This window comes from Canis lupus, chromosome 8, assembly GCF_003254725.2.
Source record: "Canis lupus dingo isolate Sandy chromosome 8, ASM325472v2, whole genome shotgun sequence".
Taxonomy (NCBI): Eukaryota; Metazoa; Chordata; class Mammalia; order Carnivora; family Canidae; genus Canis; species Canis lupus.
The window spans coordinates 72,975,009-72,993,498 of NC_064250.1; the positions used below are offsets into that span (position 1 = coordinate 72,975,009).

At 64.6% G+C, this 18,490-nt stretch overlaps 1 protein-coding gene across 1 annotated transcript; it reads left to right on the forward strand.

The window, feature by feature from the left end:
* Positions 1-13,858: 13,858 nt before the first annotated feature.
* Positions 13,859-15,175, forward strand: TMEM121 (transmembrane protein 121). The gene has a single exon (XM_035719865.2). It carries the CDS (start codon positions 13,923-13,925, stop codon positions 14,871-14,873), a length of 951 nt encoding a protein of 316 aa, XP_035575758.1. The 5' UTR covers positions 13,859-13,922; the 3' UTR covers positions 14,874-15,175.
* The last annotated feature ends 3,315 nt before the right edge of the window (positions 15,176-18,490 follow it).

Consider the following 18,490-nt stretch of genomic DNA (forward strand, 5'->3'; position numbering starts at 1 on the left):
CGAGTGTGTCTGTGATGTCCGTGAGAGGTACTCGGGGAGGGGCGGCCCCGGGCGGCCAAGGCCGGGGGAAGCTGCCCGGGAGCAGGTGCGCTCTGCTGGGCTCCTACGGGTGCCGCCGTAAGCACGCACCTGGTGGCTGGGGAAGCGCGGCCCGGCGGCCCGGCCGTAGGCGGGCAGGGGTGCGGGGCCGTCGGCGATGTCCATCTCCCACAGGCGGCCCCTGTGACGCTCCTCTGCCTCCCCTGCAGCCCCAGGCTGGTCGGTGACAGTCCTGAGATGCACATGATGCGACCGGCCCACAGGTGGAGGCCGGGCCCCCCACCTCCGAGGTGCCAGGCGCAGGCGCAGGCGCAGGCGCAGGCGCAGGCTGACGGAGCTCATGTGCACGCTACGGGCCGGCCCGGCCAGCGAGGGGCAGTGGGGGCTGCTCTGGGCAGGCAGGTGTCTGAGGGTGGCTCAGCGGGGCAAGGACACCACGCTCCACTGGCCACCACCGACGCCAGAAGCCTGCTTCTCTGAAGACTCCATCTTACGGACAAGGGAGGATGAGGCAGCCTAGAATCCCTTCGTGACACTTGTGACCTGCGGAGACTTGGCGTAGAGGACACAGAAGGGAGTGGGACCCTGGGGAGGCCCCGCCGGGAAGAGGAAGCGGGTCACCATGGGACCTGGATGGGAGAGGTGGGAGGTGGCACCAGCCCGCCGGGTGGGCGCAGGGTCCTCGCAGGGCAGGGCTGGGCGGCTGGAGCCCAGGCTGGGGAGGCCCTTCCCCCCGGGGCTGGGAGGAGGGGGGACCCGCACGGCAGCCGGCCGGTAAATGTGGCCACGCGCCCCGCTGTGACCAGGCCTCCTGGGTCCGCGAGGGAAGGACACACAGGTCACAAGGGGACCTATGAGGAGACCTCAGAGGAGGCCACGCAGGCGTCACGGGGGGGGCCTTGGTGGCCCGGGCCCGCGGGCTCCAGGACCTGCGTCTGCTGCCCTTGCCCGCACCCGTGCTGGCCTCTCGGGTGTTTTACCAACTACGGCGCCAACAGGGCCCGCGGGCAGCCGTGCACACAAGTCCGTCTGTGTCCTGCGCCCACGGCGACCTTTCCCCGCCCCAGCTCCCGGGTCCTGGCCCTGACCTCCGCGCCCACCGGCCGGCTGCCTCTCCCTTCAGCTCGGGGCCTCCGGGGCTGTTGGCCCACCCTGGCTGGACCCACGCTTGGGGGTGCGGCTGGCGGGGCCGCAGGCCGGTCACGTCCACATTCTGGGGCCGCGATGCACTCGGGATGGAAGCCTGGGTGGGGGGCGCGGCTGGTGACCTGGCCTGGGTGCTCCCCTCATGTGTCCCCAGCCCCCGTGTCCCCCGCAGGGTGTCTGGCCGCCTCCCCAGCTCTTCCCGGCTGCGCTGGCCGTGCCCCAGCATTCCCGCAGCGCCTACACGCTGCCAGCGCCGGAGGATAACCGTCATACCCTGGGCGGCTGGGCGGCGGGTCGAGGTGTCAGGGTGGTGGGCAGAGCCAAGGACGGGCTGGGGGACCCGGAGCCAGGAGGGGTCCACGCATGGAAACGGGGTGTGCGTGGGGGCAGCGCAGCGCTCGGGAGGGTCGGGGCGCAGGGGCTGCACACGCCCGTGGCCCGATGGGCTGTCCCGCCGAGCCGCCGATGGCTTTGTTCCAGAAAACCCCCGTGCCCCTGGGTGAGCCGAGCTGGGCTCGGGAGGTGGGGTGGGGGCTGGGCCCAGGCGGGTCCAGGTGGATACGGATTCTGGGCTCTGTGGCTGACTTGGTTCTGGGGCACGCGAGCTGATGGCTCTCTTGTGTTTCCTTCTGGTTTACTCAGATTCTTTATAACACCAAGGTCCCCCCCACCCCTGTTTTGGGAACCATTTATATTTCTTGGTGGTAAAAGGCTAACATTAAATTTCCGACCTTAACCATTTTTAGGTGTATGGGTCAGTGGTGTTACGTACTTCCCCACCGTTGGGCAGCAGATATCCAGAACCTCAGCCCGTCAAGCTGAAACCCCGGCCCCATCCACACTCACTCCCCGGCCCGTCCGCTGCATGGATGAGGCTCCTGGAGGGCCCTCAGGTGAGCGCACCACATGCGCTCTGTCCTTCTGTGACAGGCTGAGGTCACCCAGGGCCCTGTCCTCACGGCTCGCCTCTGGGAGCAGGGGTCAGGCCTTCCGCCCTTACCCTGAGACTGAGTCCCGTTCCATCTGTGGACAGACGGCGCTGTGTTTGTCCTTCTTCCAGCTGTGGGGTGTTGTGGATGATGTGCCAATATCCCTCCTCCGGGGGGACCATGCCTGTCTGGGTTGCCGTGGGCCAGACGTGGACGTGGTGGAGACACCTGTGCAGCCCCCAGACCTGGGATGTGAGCGGGTGCAGGGAGCACATGGGCACGGGGCTGCTCTCCTGGGGCGGATGGGGGCTCAGCAGCAGCAGGAGGGTCTCCCCGGGTCCCGTGCTGGGGTCTGGCATTGCCCCCAGGGCTCTTCACAGGACCCCCCTGCTCAAAAGAAACCTCTGACAGTTCTGTTTACGAATATGCATTTGGGTCCTAACAACTTGGCAGTTCAGAACAAAAACCAGAAACAAACCCAAGTACCCATCTACTGAAAATGTTCTTTTTTTTTTAAAGATCAAAATGTTCTTTTTTTTTTTTTTTTTTTAAAGATTTTATTTATTTATTCATGAGAGACACACAGAGAAAGGCAGAGACACAGGCAGAGGGAGAAGCAGGCTCCATGCAGGGAGCCCGACGTGGGACTCGATCCCAGGTCTCCAGGATCACGCCCTGGGCTGAAGATGGTGCTAAACCACTGAGCCACCTGGGCTGCCCGAAAATGTTCTTTTTTTTTTTTTTTTTTTAAAAGATTTTATTTATTTGACAGAGAGAGAGAGAGAGCACGAGAGCAGGAGCAGGGCGAGGGGCAGAGGCGGAGGGGGAAGCAGACCCGGGCCGAGCAGGGAGCCCGACCGTGGGGCTGACCCCAGGACCCTGAGCCGATGACGGACGCTCCGCACACCGGGCCCCCCGGGCACCCCTGAAAGCGGTCATTCTCACAGAACCGTACTTTCGTGGGCTGCCGGACACCGTGAGGCCCCGTGCGCCTTCTCACGCCCGAGACTGCGCTGCCCTCTGGGCCGCCACGGCCCGGCCGACCAGCCTGCTGCTGCCTTTGACCCCGTGTCGGGGCAGCTCCGGAAAGCCCGCTTTGCAGAGACCGCTGGAGGGGACGGCAGGGCAGCGCAGCGCCCCGACTCCGGGCCACCCGGCAGGCCGTGCGTACCCGTGTCCTGAAAAAGCTCAAAGTACCTTGTGCCCCTGAGAATTGGCCGTGGCACCCTCGGGTGCCTCGGCACGACCCTAATGCGCGCGAGGTTTTGTGTTGCGTTCTGCTCCCCTCCGCTTGGTGTTCCGTTTTCAGGGCTCCGTCCTTGGAGCTGTGTGTCCAGCTCGTCACTGCTTCCGTCCAGTGGGTGCGTGTCCACGTCCCTCAGGCTCACTTCCCTGCCGCCCCCGGCTCTGGCGTCACAGACCGGCCGGGGACCGGGCGCGGGGGCGACCCTCCACCTGGCTGTGCTCGCTTCCAGCCCACACTCCCACCGGCTGGGACGCTCCCGTCCCCGAGACCCTCCCCAGCTTTGTGTGGCGTCCACAGGTTTGCAGTGCAAGGGGCACCAGGTGCTGCCGTCGTCGCCTGCGCTCGCTAAGCTCTTCGGGCCCCTTTGATGCGACTGCCTGGTCGTATCCCTTCATCACTTGTGTTGGGGACAGTGCGTCTCGCTGGGTTTACTCATCGTATCCTCTCCATCCTGTCACCTGCTCACACGCTTGCTCATGGCATCCTGTTTGCTCAACAGAGACCTTGGATTTTGTTCTCACCAAACCGATCACCTCGTTGCTTCTTGGCTTGACGGAGAGCGCCTGGAGACCCGCGGCCTCTCCTACATCCTAGGCTCCTCCGTTTCCTCGTCTGCGACATTTCTTTCGCATTCACGTGTCCCCTCAGCCAGAGCCCACCCAGTTCCCAACACCGCCTCGGCTCGCTCGGACGCAGCCCTTCCTGCCCGCCGGTCCCCTCCCGTCTGTGTGGGGACGTCCCTCCCGTCCCCCTGTTCTGCTCCCACGCCAGGGGCAGCCTGTGGGGCAGGGATCTCGGCGCAGGACTTGATCCCGGGTCTCCAGGATCACGCTCAGGGCCGAAGGCGGCCCTAAACTGCTGGGCTACCCAGGCTGCCTGGTTTTGTGACTTTTATTTTTTTTAATTTTTTTTATTATTTTTTAAAGATTTTATTTATTCATGAGAGAGAGAGAGAAAGAGAGAGAGAGAGGCAGAGACACAGGCAGAGGGAGAAGCAGGCTCCATGCCGGGACCTGACATGGGACTCGATCCAGGGTCTCCAGGATCACACCCTGGGCTGCAGGCGGCGCTAAACCACTGAGCCACCCGGCCTGCCCAGTTTTGTGACTTTTAGAAAGTTTTCTTCCACTCTTATTTTTCCCATGAGCTGTTTCAGATCATAGATTTCAAACTTCCGTATGGCTCACCCCGAAGCCCGCACCTCTCAACGCGATAACTTACTTCCGCCTTGTTTTGGGGCTTCATGAAGTCATTCGTTTCGTACGCTCGTGTCTGGCTTCTTTCCCCGGCCTTGGATTCGTGAACCTCACGCGGGTTGGCTGCACGAGCTGTCATCCGCCCGCTCTTACTGCTGCCCGGAATCCATCGTACAGACATCCTGGCTCTGCCCTGTGTCGGGGGCTGCGGGGCTGTCGCAGCTGTTTCAGGTGACGCTTCCCGGCCATCTGTTGCCCATGTGCACGCACCGTGCAACCCTCCAGCCGCAGAGCGTGTCTGTGCTCAGTGGCAGGAGGCGAGGCCCGTTTCCTAGGCTGGTGCCCCGGCTCGCACCCCGCCAGCAGGGCAGAGCCGGGGGGGGGGGCTTCAGCGCCTCCACGCACACTCGGCCCCGCAGCCGTGCCCTTCCCGATGGCGAGAGGGGCTGGCCACCTCGTTGCTGCCCCTTTGGGACGTGCCTGTTGGCATCTCCCCCCGTGTTTCCCCTCGGGGTGTCATGGTTCTTACCAACATGTAGAGGTTCTTAGTGCGTTCTGGATGGGAGTCCTCCGCCCGTCGTTGGAGCTGCAGGAAGCACCTCCCTGTCTGTGATTTGCCTTCGCACATTCTCGGTGATGGCTCTCTCTCTCTCTCTCTTTTTTGAATTTATTTATTCATGAGAGACGCAGGCAGAGGGAGAAGCAGGCTCCATGCAGGGAGCCCGATGCGGAACTCAAACCTGGGACCCCGGGATCACGCCCTGAGCTGAAGGGGGACACTCCACTGCTGAGCCACCCGGGTGTCCCTCAGTGATGTCTCTTGATGAGCAGAAGCTGAGTCTGGGTTATACTATATGTTGGCAAATTGGATTTAAATTAAATTAAAAAGAAAAAAAAAAGAAGCCAAGACTTACATAATCCAATGGATCACTCTTTTCTTTTTTATGGCCACTGCTGTTTGTGGCCCATTTAAGCTTTTTTTCCAACTCCAAAGTCAGAAAGATTTTTCTCTCTAGATGAGTCTCTCGGGGCTTTCTTCCTTACTGACCCGTCCCGTGACATTGCTCTCACCTTCCTAAACGTACCTATTGTTAGTTTAGAGTATCGTTCGCTCCCACAGCGCTCTTCGTGCCCACGTGGACGACCACTGTCCCGGCACCATCTGTGGGAAGACCGCCGACCCCACTGCTGGAGGTGGCACCTGCCACAGACGGCGCGCTCTGTGCCTGGCAGGTGTCTGCTGCTCTGCTGCGGCCCGCGGCCCTCTGCCCGCCTCTGTGAACGCACGCGCTGGAACTCCTGCAGCCTCACAACAGGTCTGCACCCGTGGTCGGTCAGCGTGTCGCCCTGTTTTGGGACGCCTGGGTGGCTCAGCAGTTGAGGCTTCAGCTCAGGGCATGATCCTGGGATCGAGTCCTGCGTCGAGCTCCCTGCATGGATCCTGCTTCTCCTTCCGCCTGTGTCTCTGCCTCTCTCTCTCTCTCTGTGTCTCTCATGAATAAATAAAATCTTTAAAAAAAATTTTTGTCATCCTGTTTTACTTCACGAAGGCTTTAAAAAAATTTTTTTTAAATTTAATTTATTTTTTAAGCAGGGCCCATGCCCAGCGTGGAGCCCAATGTGGGACTTGAACTCACGACCCCGAAATCGAGGCGTGAGCTCAAGAGTCGGGACACTTCACCGACTGAGCGCCCCAGGCGCCCCCTTCCCAAAGGTCTTGACTCTTCTTGACCCTTTGCACTTCGGTACACATTTTAGCATCAGTTTGTCATGTATTGGGGATGAACTGTTGGCATTTTGCTTGCAGTTACGCAGTGTATAGATTAGTTTGAGGAGACAGGACAGCTTTATAAATATTGATTCTTCCAATTTATGAACACAGGTCCGTCTGTTTAGGTGTAACTTATTAATGTTTTCTGGTTTTCTGGCTGGAGGTATTATACTTGCTTTGTTAGATTTATTCCTCCGTATTATAAACACTGCATACAAACACGTGTGTACAGGTGTCATATATCACATACACATGTATGCATGTTTTATTTTATTTTTTAAAATATTTTATTTATTTATTTGAGAGACAGAGACGGATAACAACAGAGAGCAGGAGCTGGGGGAGCAGCAGAGGGAGAGGAAGAAGCAGACTCCCCCCTGAGCAGGGAGCCCAACACGGGGCTCGATCCCAGGACCCCGAGATCATGACCTGAGCTGAAGGCAGACGCTTAACCAACTGAGCCACCCAGGTGCCCCATATGCATGTTTTATACACAGAAATTTCACTTTCTTTTCTTTTTTAAGGATTTTATTTATTCATTCATGAGAGACACAAAGAGAGAGAGGCAGAGACACAGGCAGAGGGAGAAGCAGGCCCCATGCAGGGGGACCAACGTGGGACTCGATCCCAGGGCCCCAGGACCACGCCCTGGGCTGAAGGTGGCGCTAAACCGCTGAGCCACCCGGGCTGCCCTATGAATAAAATCTTTTAAAAAAAGGAAAGAATTTCAAATAAAAAGCCCACAGAAGTGGTATCCATAGCTCCCCTATGCCTTCACCTGGATTCCTCACTCGTTGACACTTTACCCCTCTGTTCTCCGTCTGCACATGCACGTAACACATACACGTGTCCTTTGTGCGGTACACGCGTTCCTCTTCTGTGCCTTTAGAGAGCAGGCCGCAGACACACGCCTGTTCCCCTTATACCCCCGTGTATTCCCGAAGCAAAAGGACGTTTCTCCCATATAACCTCAGTTCCACCTTCAGAATCTGGAAACCGCTCCTGCCCAGCATCCCCGTCTTTTTTTTTTTTTTTTTAAGATTTATTTATTTATTCATGAGAGAGAGAGAGGCAGAGACCCAGGCAGAGGGAGCAGCAGGCTCCATGCCGGGAGCCCGACGTGGGACTCGATCCCAGGACCCCAGGGTCATGAGCTGAGTTGAAGGCAAACGCTCAACCGCTGAGCCACCCGGGTGCCCCCCAGCATCCCTGTCTAACGGGCAGATGCCACGCAAACCTCGCCACTGCCCTATGACATCCTTCATGGGTCCCTAACCAGGCCTGGCTTGTGTGTGCATTTGGCTGCCACCTCTCCTGAGTCCTCTTCTATCTGGAACGTTCCTCTGTCTGTTCCTGACTTTCACCACCAATCTGTAGAATGCACCTCCATCGTGTCCCCCGACCAGTGGGCACGGATATTACACACGGGATGCTGTGCCTTCCCGGCGCCTCACGCCAGGAAGCCCGCGAGGCCCATCTGCCCCGCTGTCGGTGCCTCTAATTTTTATTACTCGGTCAGAATGGCACCTGCCAGATTCCTCTACTGTAAAGTTACCTAGGACGTACGTTGTCCTCATTAATTCATACATGACTAAGGCGAAGCATTCAGTCCTTCAGTTTTATGTCAACTGTAGGGTTTTTGTTGTTGTTGCTTCTTTCTGTAGGTGCCCGTTATGACAGTCAGTCCCTTCTGTGTCTCGTTTGCTCAGAGTGCTCCTCATGGGTGGATGCTGATTCCGTCAAATGCTTTCCCTGCATCAACTGATACGATCACCGGCTTTCTTCTTCAGACTGTTAGCATGGTGGATGACACTGATTTGTTTTCCTGGGTTGAACCAGCCTTGCATTCCTGGGACACCCTTCAGGTGGTTGTAGTGTTTTTTTTTTTTTTTTTTTTTTTTTTTTTAATGTTGATCGATTCTACTTGCTAATATTTTGTGGAGGGTTTGTCATGTTGGCACTAGATTTATTTTCCCTTGTGGGTTGAATTCTCCTGGTTGTTGTTGTTGTTCTTCTTCTTTTAAAGATTTTACTTAATTATTCACAAGAAACACACAGAGAGAGGCAGACACAGGCAGAGGGAGAAGCAGGCTCCATGCAGGAGCCCGACGTGGGACTCGATCCCAGGACCCTGGAGTCACGGCCTGAGCCCAAGGCAGATGCTCAACCGCTGAGCCCCCCAGGGGTCCCTCTCCTGGTTCTTCATATGCGGAATAGTTTTCGATTGTGTCTTGCACAATCAAATATTACTTCGTCAATACCTGGTCTTCTAAAAATCCCACTGAGAATGCTGATATTTTTGTCTCAGAACGCGATGAACCCAGCCTCCTGGAGCCTTCACAGTGTCACGTGGATCGCCCTGGGTGAGCACTACCCGGTGGCCCGTGGGGGACTGTCCTGTAGCTCTACATGTAGACTTTGCACACACGCACAGCTTCCCCTCAGGCAAGAGAGGAAGATCGTCTAGGGATCACGTCTCCTCCCACAGGAGAGGAGGTCTCCCTGCTGCAGGCACTTGTGAGCCTGCGTGTCCACTGCAGGCTGGGGCAGGTGTGTGGACAGGAGGGCCACCCCAGCCCACCCTCTGCCCAAGGCTCCCTCAATCCCCGTGAGCATCAGGACGCCTGTTTATTCCCTGCCCACTGAGCCACAACTAGAGGGCTTCCCGGAGCTTTCTCCGTCCAGGTCCCCACCCCATTCTGGCCTTGAGGCTGGATTGAGTCGAGGCTGGGGATATGGAGGAAGATCCTGAGACCCACCGCTCGTTCGGTGGTGCTTCCAGTTCTGGCTTTCACCACGGTCCACCTGCTACCGTTTACTTCTCAGAGCCCTCGAGCTCCACGCACTGTAGGGTCGACTGTGTCTGCTCTGTCTCCCCAGGACACGAAAAGAGCAAACCTGAGCCCATGGCCTGGGCTCAGCAGCTCTTACCCCCGAAGCCACACATGGCTGAGCTCTGCCGGCATGCGTGTCCCAGGCCATCTGGAGGTAAAGCGCAGGCTCCGTGACCCGTCACCCTGAAAGCCCATCACGTGCCCCGTGAGAGTGGGAGCACTCTCCTAAATGGGCCGGAGGCCGTCCTTGCACCGCCTCACAGCCACCCTGCTCAGAGTGCCGCTGTGCCTTGGTGGGGGCCCTGGGCTTGCAATGACACGCGGGGTCAGGCTTCCCACCACCCCTCTCTGCCCTCTCACCTCCATGGTCCCCGCCTCTGTCCTCCATGCCCCAGTCTGCTTGGCTCCCCCACTGCCCTCCGTCCTCGGGGCTCCCCCAGGGTGTCCACTCTGCTCCTTTCGTCCTTGCTTTAGTCCTATCAGGTCTGCTTAGCGCTCTCCCCCATCCGCTCGGTGGTGCTGCTGTTTCCAGGGCCCCGTCTTGCCCTGCACCTGGCACCTCCAGGCTCTGAAGCGTCAGGGTGCGTCTCCGTCGGGTTCAGTGTGTGTTTCTGCTGGCTCCTGGAGTCCAGTGTGATGGCTTGTTGTGTTTGGAAAATCACTTGTGGGACAACTGAGGGCTGCAGTGCAGATCCCTGCCTCCTTGAGGTTTCCACATGCTTCTGCTGGGCACTGGAGGTGAGGCCTGCACGCCTCCCCTGCTGCCAAGGTCAGAGCTAGGGACCCCAGCCCCTGTGGGCCTAGCTGCCGTCCCCCTCCAAGAGCTTGAGGACCAGCACACAGCTCATGCGCAGCTGCCAGAAGTGTGAAGTTGCTCTGTGTCCGGAGGGGATCCAGGCACCGTGAGGCTCCCACGGTCCGTCTGTGGATTTGGTTCAGGCCGGCCAGGGGCATGGAGCCCAGCCTGGTGACTGCACCCGAGTGACGGCCAGAGGGGAGGGGCTGCGGCTAGGGCAGGTAGCCAGACCCCAGAGTGGAGGTGGCAGCTGGATGGAAGCCTGGCCTGGCGTGAGGTGCGTGGGGTCGGGCTCGCCATCCGGCTGGGGGCCCGGGGAGCTGGCAGGACGATGTGCACGGTGGGGAAACAAGGCCTGGCCTGGCTGTGAGGGGCTGTCTTGAGAGACATGGCTGGGTGCTGGCAGGGCCAGAGCTGGGGCAGGGCGGAGGGCGCTTTACAGCCAGACCTAGGAGCTGGGGAGGCACGGCAGTGAGGGGGGCACAGACTGGCAAGTTGGGGAAAGTGTTTGTGAGTTGAACTATGTCCCCCCGGAAGGTATGTTCAAGCCCTGAGCCCTAGCATGTCCAAATGCGACCTTATTTGGAAACGAGGCCTTTGCAGATGTTGTCAAGATGAGGTCACTAGGGTGGGCCTTTCCAACATGACACGTGTCCTCATGAGAAGAACACAGACACACAAAGGCCCCATGATGTCCGCGAGCCAAGGAAGGCTAAGCATTGCTGCAGTCACCACAGGCCGAAGAGGCAAAGAACGGACTGTCCCCTAGGAACTGCCCGCCCGCCCAAGGTCCCAACCCCAACCGCTCTGGGGCTGCCCTCAGGGCAGCGGCCCTCGGTGATGGAAACACCGGGAGGCAGGGGCGTGAGCCCCAGTGAGGTCAGCGCAGAGACACACACCAGGGGTTCTCAGGCCTGGGCTTTGCCTCACTGGAGGCAAGAAGTGGGTGCAGGGGTGGTGTGTGGAGCACCGAGGCAGCCTTGCAGCTCTGGGGCTGCAGACTGGGCTTCCTGAGCATGCCCTTGGGTGACGTCAGTGAGGGCGGAGGGAGAGAGGCTGTGGAGAGGGGCAGGGTGGCTGGGGGGGAGCCCGTCCCGAGGCAGGAGGACACAGGGAGGGGCTCCTGGCCCTCTGCTTCCTGAGCTGCCAGGGTGGGTCTGCGCGGAGTGCACACTTCCCCGAGTGGGACCTGTCTGCCGTCAGCCTGCTGCCCCCTCCCTCCACGCTGCAGGGGTGGCCTTCAACTCAGGCCCCTTGTCCCTCGAGGCAGGGGGCTTCTGGAGGCTTCCCTGGGGGAGCTGAGCCATCCCCGAGGCAGGTGGGCCCTTACCTGGGGGCGTGGGAGTGGGCATGGGGATTGCTGTCCTAACCAGCCCTCCGGAGGGTCTGCCCCCACGATCTCAGCACCTCATCTGTGCTGCGCCTGGGTGGCCACAGCAGCCTCCTATCTTTGCTCCCATTGGCACCGACATGTCCCTGGCCCCGGGCTGAGGGCGGGTGCCTGTCGGGGGTCCCCTGCACAGACCCCCTCAGCTGTGTGGGCCTGGGAGCCGCTCAGGGCCTCAGGTGCGAGTCAGGCTTCACCCCTCCGCATCAGGGGGATCCTGGTGACCGCCCTGACCGTGCATCTCCTCGTCTGTGGGCGCAGCTCTGCGAGAGCCGCAGCTACACGCCCCTCCTCCACCCTAAGGGTGGACAGGCTGGGCCTGGTGCGGGCTCAGGCTGGGCTGGGGGAGGCTGAAGAATCCGGGACTCGGCCTCTTGGGACGCGGCGCCCAGAGGCGCACGGCTCTTTCCCGTTCCCACCGGCCGCTTGCAGGGGGCCAGCGCTCAGCCGGGGCTCCGCGGCAGGGAGCGGGCCCTCAGGCTGCCCGTGGAGGGCGCGCGGGGTCACCGTGGTGGCGGCCTGGGCGGGTCGGAGGCCCGGGCGGGGGAGGCAGGGCAGCGGCTTCCCGGGGCTGGCGCGCGGGTCTGGGGGTCCAGCTCGGCCGCGGTCCCGGCACCTGCGCGGCGCAGGGCGGTCGCCGTGGCAACCGGCGCCGCGGGGGGCGGGGCGCAGGGACCCCCACCGCGCGGGGCGGGGTCTCGGGGGGCGGGGTCTCGGCGGGGGCCGGCGGAGGAGCGAGAGGAGCGAGCAGAGCGGAGGGAGCGCGGCCTCGGCCCGGATCTCCGGGCCCGGCGGTGGGTAGGCGCGGGGAGGGCGCGGGGAGGGCGCGGGGAGGGCGCGGGGGGGCGCGGGGGGGGGGCGCGGGGCGGGGGCGGGGGCGGGCTGCGCAGCGATGCTGCAGGGCCGGGCGCGGGCGGTGCGGGCCGAGGCGCTGAGCCGCAGCCTGTCGGGAGCAGCCTGGGTCTGGCCGGGGCTGGCGGCCGCTTCCTGCCCGCCCCCCACCACTGGGCACTGAGGAGGTGGCGAGGGGGGCGCGGGCAGGGGCACTCGGGGGCCCAGGCCGGCCCAGGACCCAAGGCGGGGGGCCAGGTTCCCCAGGGACAGGCCGGGGAGGCTGTGCGCGAGGGGCGGGCGCGGCTGTGGTCCCTGGGGCGGGGGCGCGGGCCCCCTGGGAGCTCCCGCCGGGATGGGGTCTGCCCTGGCGTCCCCGGGCCGCCTTTGACGAGTGGCCGGGAGGGGACCGCGGGCGCCGAGGACTGGATGGGGAGGGCCTAGTCTGGCCGTTTGGCCTGGCAGGAGGACCATCCCCAGGCCGCGGCCAGAGGCCCGGGTGGGACCGGATTGCACCTCGTGGGGCAGCACGGGCTGGGGTGAGGGTGGGCCTCGGGAGCCCCTGGTCCCGTGCAGGGCGGAGGGGCAGCCCCTCCCGCACCCGCCAGGCGCGCGAACTCGGTGCCCCCCCCCCCAGTGTGGCTGCGGGGGTGGGGGGGTCTGGGAGGGGCAGCGGCCTTGCTCGGGGCGGGGAGTGGAGGCGCGGGCTTGCAGGCGGACCCGCTGCCCCAGCCTTGGGGGCGCTGGTGCCAGCAGGGGAAGGCTGAGCCTTGGCTTCACAGTCACGGGTGACATGAAATTTTATGTCCTTGTCTAGACAGGGCAGTAAACAGCCCGGGGCCAGGGGTGCTGGCAGGCAGAGGCGGGGTGCGGGGGCTCGGCGGGCTGCGGGCGAGGGCGCGCGGGGCGCCGTGGGCCCCAGTCCGCTGCGGGGCGATCAGATCAGCTGGAGCTGACAGCCCGCGCCCCGGCCGCGAGAGGGGCAGGGGTCCGTGGGCCGGGGCCGGGGGCTGGCGCGGAGGGCGACCTCCGGAGGGGCCCCCAGGGGGCCGGGGAGGCAGCGGCAGGCGAGCAGGCGGTGTGGGGCTGCGGCCTCGCGGCCGGGGCAGCGCGCCTGGCGGGACGCGAGCCTCCGCGGGCGGCGGGACGGGGTCGCCGAGGCGGGGGCAGCAGGTGCAGGGGGCGGGCGCTGGGAGGCAGCCGGGAGAGGATGCTCCTGGGTCGTGGGCCGGGGCGCGCACGGCAAGGCGCGCGGGGTGGGGGCAAGGACGCCGGAGGGCCCGGCGGGGACGCACCACGGGGGCCGCGGACGCGCGCGGCGGGCAGAAACCACTTCCGCTCCATTTCCTTCCTGGCGGCGGCGGGAAGCGGGTCTGGATCTCGGGTGGGGCCGCAGCGCCCCCTGGAGGCCCCGTCCGGCTCCCAGCCCCCCGCCCCCCGCGCGCTTGGGCGCGTGCGTGCAGCCGAGGGCCGGGTGCCCGGCGCGGGGACGGCGGCGCGGCGCGGGCCGGGGAGGCCGGGAGGCCGGGGAGGCCGGGGAGGGCGGGGGCTGGCCCGCGGCGCGCCCTCACTGTGCCCTCTGGTCTCCGCAGGTTCCGAGCTCGCCGGCCGGCAGCGGTGGCGCCCCCGGAGCGGCCGGCCCGGCCCCGGCGCGCCATGCCCGCGGGCTGAGCGGCGCCGCCGCAGGGCCTCGTCCCGCCGCGCGTGGGGGCCGGGCGCGCCCAGGCCGGGGCCCCGGCGGCCGACCATGGTGCTGCCGCCCCCGGACCGGCGCCACGTGTGCCTGACCACGCTGGTGATCATGGGCAGCATGGCGGTCATGGACGCGTACCTGGTGGAGCAGAACCAGGGCCCGCGCAAGATCGGGGTGTGCATCATCGTGCTGGTGGGCGACGTGTGCTTCCTGCTGGTGCTGCGCTACGTGGCCGTGTGGGTGGGCGCCGAGGTGCGCACGGCCAAGCGCGGCTACGCCATGATCCTCTGGTTCCTCTACATCTTCGTGCTGGAGATCAAGCTCTACTTCATCTTCCAGAACTACAAGGCGGCGCGCAGGGGCGCGGCCGACCCGGTGGCGCGCAAGGCGCTGACGCTGCTGCTGTCGGTGTGCGTGCCCGGCCTCTTCCTGCTGCTCGTGGCGCTCGACCGCATGGAGTACGTGCGCACCTTCCGCAAGCGCGAGGACCTGCGGGGCCGCCTCTTCTGGGTGGCGCTGGACCTGCTGGACCTGCTGGACATGCAGGCCAACCTGTGGGAGCCGCCGCGCACCGGGCTGCCGCTCTGGGCCGAGGGCCTCACCTTCTTCTACTGCTACATGCTGCTGCTGGTGCTGCCGTGCGTGGCGCTCAGCGAGGTCAGCATGCAGGGCGAGCACATCGCGCCGCAGAAGATGATGCTCTACCCCGTGCTCAGCCTCGCCACCGTCAACGTGGTGGCCGTGCTGGCGCGCGCCGCCAACATGGCCCTGTTCCGCGACAGTCGCGTCTCGGCCATCTTCGTGGGCAAGAACGTGGTGGCGCTGGCCACCAAGGCCTGCACCTTCCTCGAGTACCGCCGCCAGGTGCGCGACTTCCCGCCGCCCGCGCTCGCGCTGGAGCTGCAGCCGCCGCCCGCGCAGCGCAACTCGGTGCCGCCGCCGCTGCACGGCCCGCCCGGCCGCCCCCACGGGCCCTCGCCCACGCGCGACGCCCTGGGCACGTGACAGGGCCCGTGCGGCCGGGATGCGGTGGGGGCGCGCCCCCCCCAGGGCGCCGGGGGCCGCCGCGGCCGCTTCTTCATCTCAGGAATCCCCCGGACCGCGGGCTCGCCGCGCGCCCCGCGCCCCCCGCGCCCCAGCGCGTGGACGGACCCCCAGCCCGTGGCCGTGCGCGCGGGAGGACAGAGCGGGCGGGGGCCTGGTCCCTGGGGGTCCCGTGGTGGGGAGCCTCTGGCGCAGAGTCTGAGGCCGGAGGGGGGGCCTCTGGCATTTTAAAGACTCGTGTTTACAGTTTTGTATCCAAAGCCGCCCTGCGCTGCCTGTTTCCTGAGTCCTGCTTCCGACGGGCCCGCGCGCGGGGGTGGGTGGGGTGGGTGCGGGTGTCTGGGCCAGCTCCCGGGGTCGCTGGTGCACCGGCTCCACCCGCAGAGACGCCTTGACGGACTCTGCGCCCCCCAGGATACCTCAGCCACGCGCCTGCCTGTGGCCTGAGGCCCAGGTGACCCCAGGGCCCGCGGCCGGGGTGGGGTGCAGGCGCAGGTGGGACGGGGAGCAGGAGCGGGATCAGGTGGGAGCTTTGCTCCCAGGTGGACGTTGTAGCCTGGAGCCCCTCGGCTGGGCCCACAGACACAGACCCCGGGAAGCCCACAGCGCTGAGGCCCAAGCAGCTTGGCGCCCTGGTGGGGCCGGGAGGGTGCCTGATGCAGTCTGGCCTGTCATTGGGAGCACACGGCACCAAGAGCAGGGGTTGGGGGGGGCTGTCCCCTGGCCCCATGCACTTGTCACGTGGCCCCGGCTTCCACCTGCCAAGGACGATTCTGTAGCATTTGGCGGGGGGGGGGCCCTCTGCCTTAGGCCTCAGGAGGCTGTCCACACGGCTGTTTGAGGATGCCTCGCGAGCCTCCTGGCTGGCGGCTCCACACGCAGCAGGTGGCACACGTGGCACCGTGCGGCCCGCGTCGTGAAGCCCTGTGGCGTGCCAGGCGTGTGCTCCGTGCATTCACCCCCACCGCCTGGTCACAACGCCCGCCGTCCCTGTTGCCTGAATGTGTCTAGAACCAACGGCTCCCAGGAGGGCTCCGGGCTGTGGGTGCAGGGCAAGGCCCTCTCTGAGCCCCTTCCGGCCATCTGCCCCTCAGGCTGTGGCTGGCTGGTCACCGGCTCCCCTCAGCAGGCTGTGGCTCCCCGCTCACCTATCTCTGGTCTCCCCCAGCTTGAGGTTGCCTGGCGTCTGGCTTTTGGGAGTTTGCGTGCTTCCCAGCCAGGAGCCCGGGAGACCTCTGTCGTCAGCGGCCCAGGGATGACACGGTGGCTGCAGCCCTGCTCTTCTGAAGTGGCCACCTGGCCCCACCCTCTGATCGCAACCTCGGCAGTATCTCTCTGAGCTTGGGGAGCCCCGGTCTGGAGCCGCGGGTGCTGTCTCCTCCTGTGTTGGCAAGTAGAGGGTGGGAGGGGAGGAGGGAGGAGGAGGAGGAGCAGAGGGGTTGCTGGGGGCAGCTGCCCTGGAAGGGCCACAGGTGAGGGGCTGCAGGGGGTCCAGCCCGCTGGGGGCAGGGGGTGGTGGGGCAGGCTGTGGGGTGGGGTGGGGGCAGTGGGTGAGGCTGAGGGCCCAGCTGCTGCACCTGAGCCAGTGCTGCCCGTCCGGTCCCCATGTGGTCTCTTGGGATATGTCCTTGGCAAGTCCTGTGGAAACAGGGATGCTGGGAGGGGTGCGTGGGAGAGGGGGTGACACCTGGCTTCTTTTGGGTTCCCACCTGTTTTGACTCTTGCCCTGGAAGCCTGTTCTCAGAGGAACCCCTTCTGGCCCTCGGGTTGGGGAGGAACAATTCGTGGGGTCAGCCTTGCTGTGAGGCCCCCGCGTCCAGGGTCAGAGGTGGGAACTGGTCAGACTCAGCGCTGGTCACAGCCTCCCACCTCTGCCTCCACTGGCCTCCCCTGGCCGTTTAGTGCGGAGGACACAGGCCCCACCCTGTCCTGACTTGGTTTAGGGACCCGTGTGTCCTTCCGACGGTCTCTGAGGGCGTCTGGACAGATGCGGAGGATGCCAGCGAGGGACCCCCTTTGCAGCGAGGGCTGTGGCCGGCGCCCACTGTTTCCATGACCGAGCTTGGCTCTGGCTGCAGCGGGGCGGGGAACCAGGGGCGTTTGGCAGGCGTGTGGCCTGAGGTGTCTGTCCTCAGGAGTCAGCCTTGGCAACAAGGTGCACGGACCTGGCCGCACTCCAGCCTGTCCTCCCCTGGCTTCCCAAGTGGCCTGCGATGGCCAGATGTGGCAGAGAAGCCAGCCACTGGTCCCTTGTGCCCCGTCACCTGGCCCCACGCAGGTCCTGGAGCTGAGCCCAGGCAGAGACCATCGCTGTGCGGGCGGGGGGCGGACCGGGCCCTGCGGGAGCCTTGCTCAGACAGGTGGTGGAGGGGCCTCGTGAGGGTGCTGGGCACTGGGCCACAGGGCCGGGGCTGAGAGGAGGGCTGGGGGACATGGATGGGTGGAGACGCCCACGGGCCACGTGGGAGGCCATTGGCACCGGGACAAAACAGCATCCCTAGGTTGTGGGTGGCAGCGGGGCGGACAGCTCGGGCGTGAATGGGACAGAGAGTGAAGAGGGGTGTGGGCAGCTCCCTGGGGAGGGGCGGGGAGGACCTAGGCATTGAGGGCAGGGAAGGGGTGTTTCTGGGAGCCGCGCGCCTCCGTGGGCCCAGCTGCCTGTCTTGCGGCCCCTTCCAGGCAAGGTCGGATGCCGCGTCCTTCCCCCGCCCTCTGCCAGCAAGTGTCAGCTGAGGGTCCCAGGAGAAAACCGCGGAAGGGTAACCGCTGGACTGCGAGCCGTGCCGCGGCCCCAGACGGGGTGTGCCCTTCCCCCCACACGGGCTGCCCCGGCCGGAGAGCCCCCATTCCAAGATGCCCGGGGAGCCGCCCCCTCCCGGGATCTGAGGTGCCCTCCCCAGCGCTCCGGATGTCTCGTGCCCACCCCCTAGCTCACCCCACCGCCCGGTCCTGTCCTCAGAGGGCTCCAGCCTGAAACTTTCAACCGAGAGCTCAGCCTCGCCTCGATGCAGACGGGGAGGCCAGGCTGGGACCTGGAGGGCATTTGGTGCCCTGCTCAGCGTGAGGCAAGCCCTCCCAGGGTGGCCTCAGCAGGTTGGCCATGTCGTGCGGGACTGGGCTCTGTCTGCGTGTTTTTCCCACCTTGGAGGGTTGGTGACGGCTCCCGGCGTAGTCCACACAGCGCCACACTCACGTCGTCTCTAACAGCATCCACGAGCCGGAAGAAGAGGGCTGGGCCCCTCCTGTTGGCCGGTAAACCTTTCTCTGAAGTCCCCGGCATGGGTCCCCTCGGGCCCCGCCGTCCAGGTCTGGCTCCCGTGACAGTCCCTCTGCTGATGGCTGGCCGCGGGGCCTGGGGCCGTGACATGTCGGGCCTGGGGTTCCACAGCGCCCCGGGTCTGAGACACGGGACTTTGTCACTGGGGGCACAGTGGGAGCCCCGTGCGGGCTGCCTGGTTCCTCTGGCCACCAGCCGCGTGGGGACATGGGGAGGCCGGCGGTGTGGCTCACACGGCTGAGGGCGCACCCTCCCTCTGCGGCTACCGTGCCCCGCGGAGGCCCTTTGACCGAGTCGAGGC

Excerpts from the sequence above, each read along its gene's own strand:
- TMEM121 (XM_035719865.2), top strand. The coding sequence starts at position 13,923 with ATGGTGCTGCCGCCCCCGGACCGGCGCCACGTGTGCCTGACCACGCTG.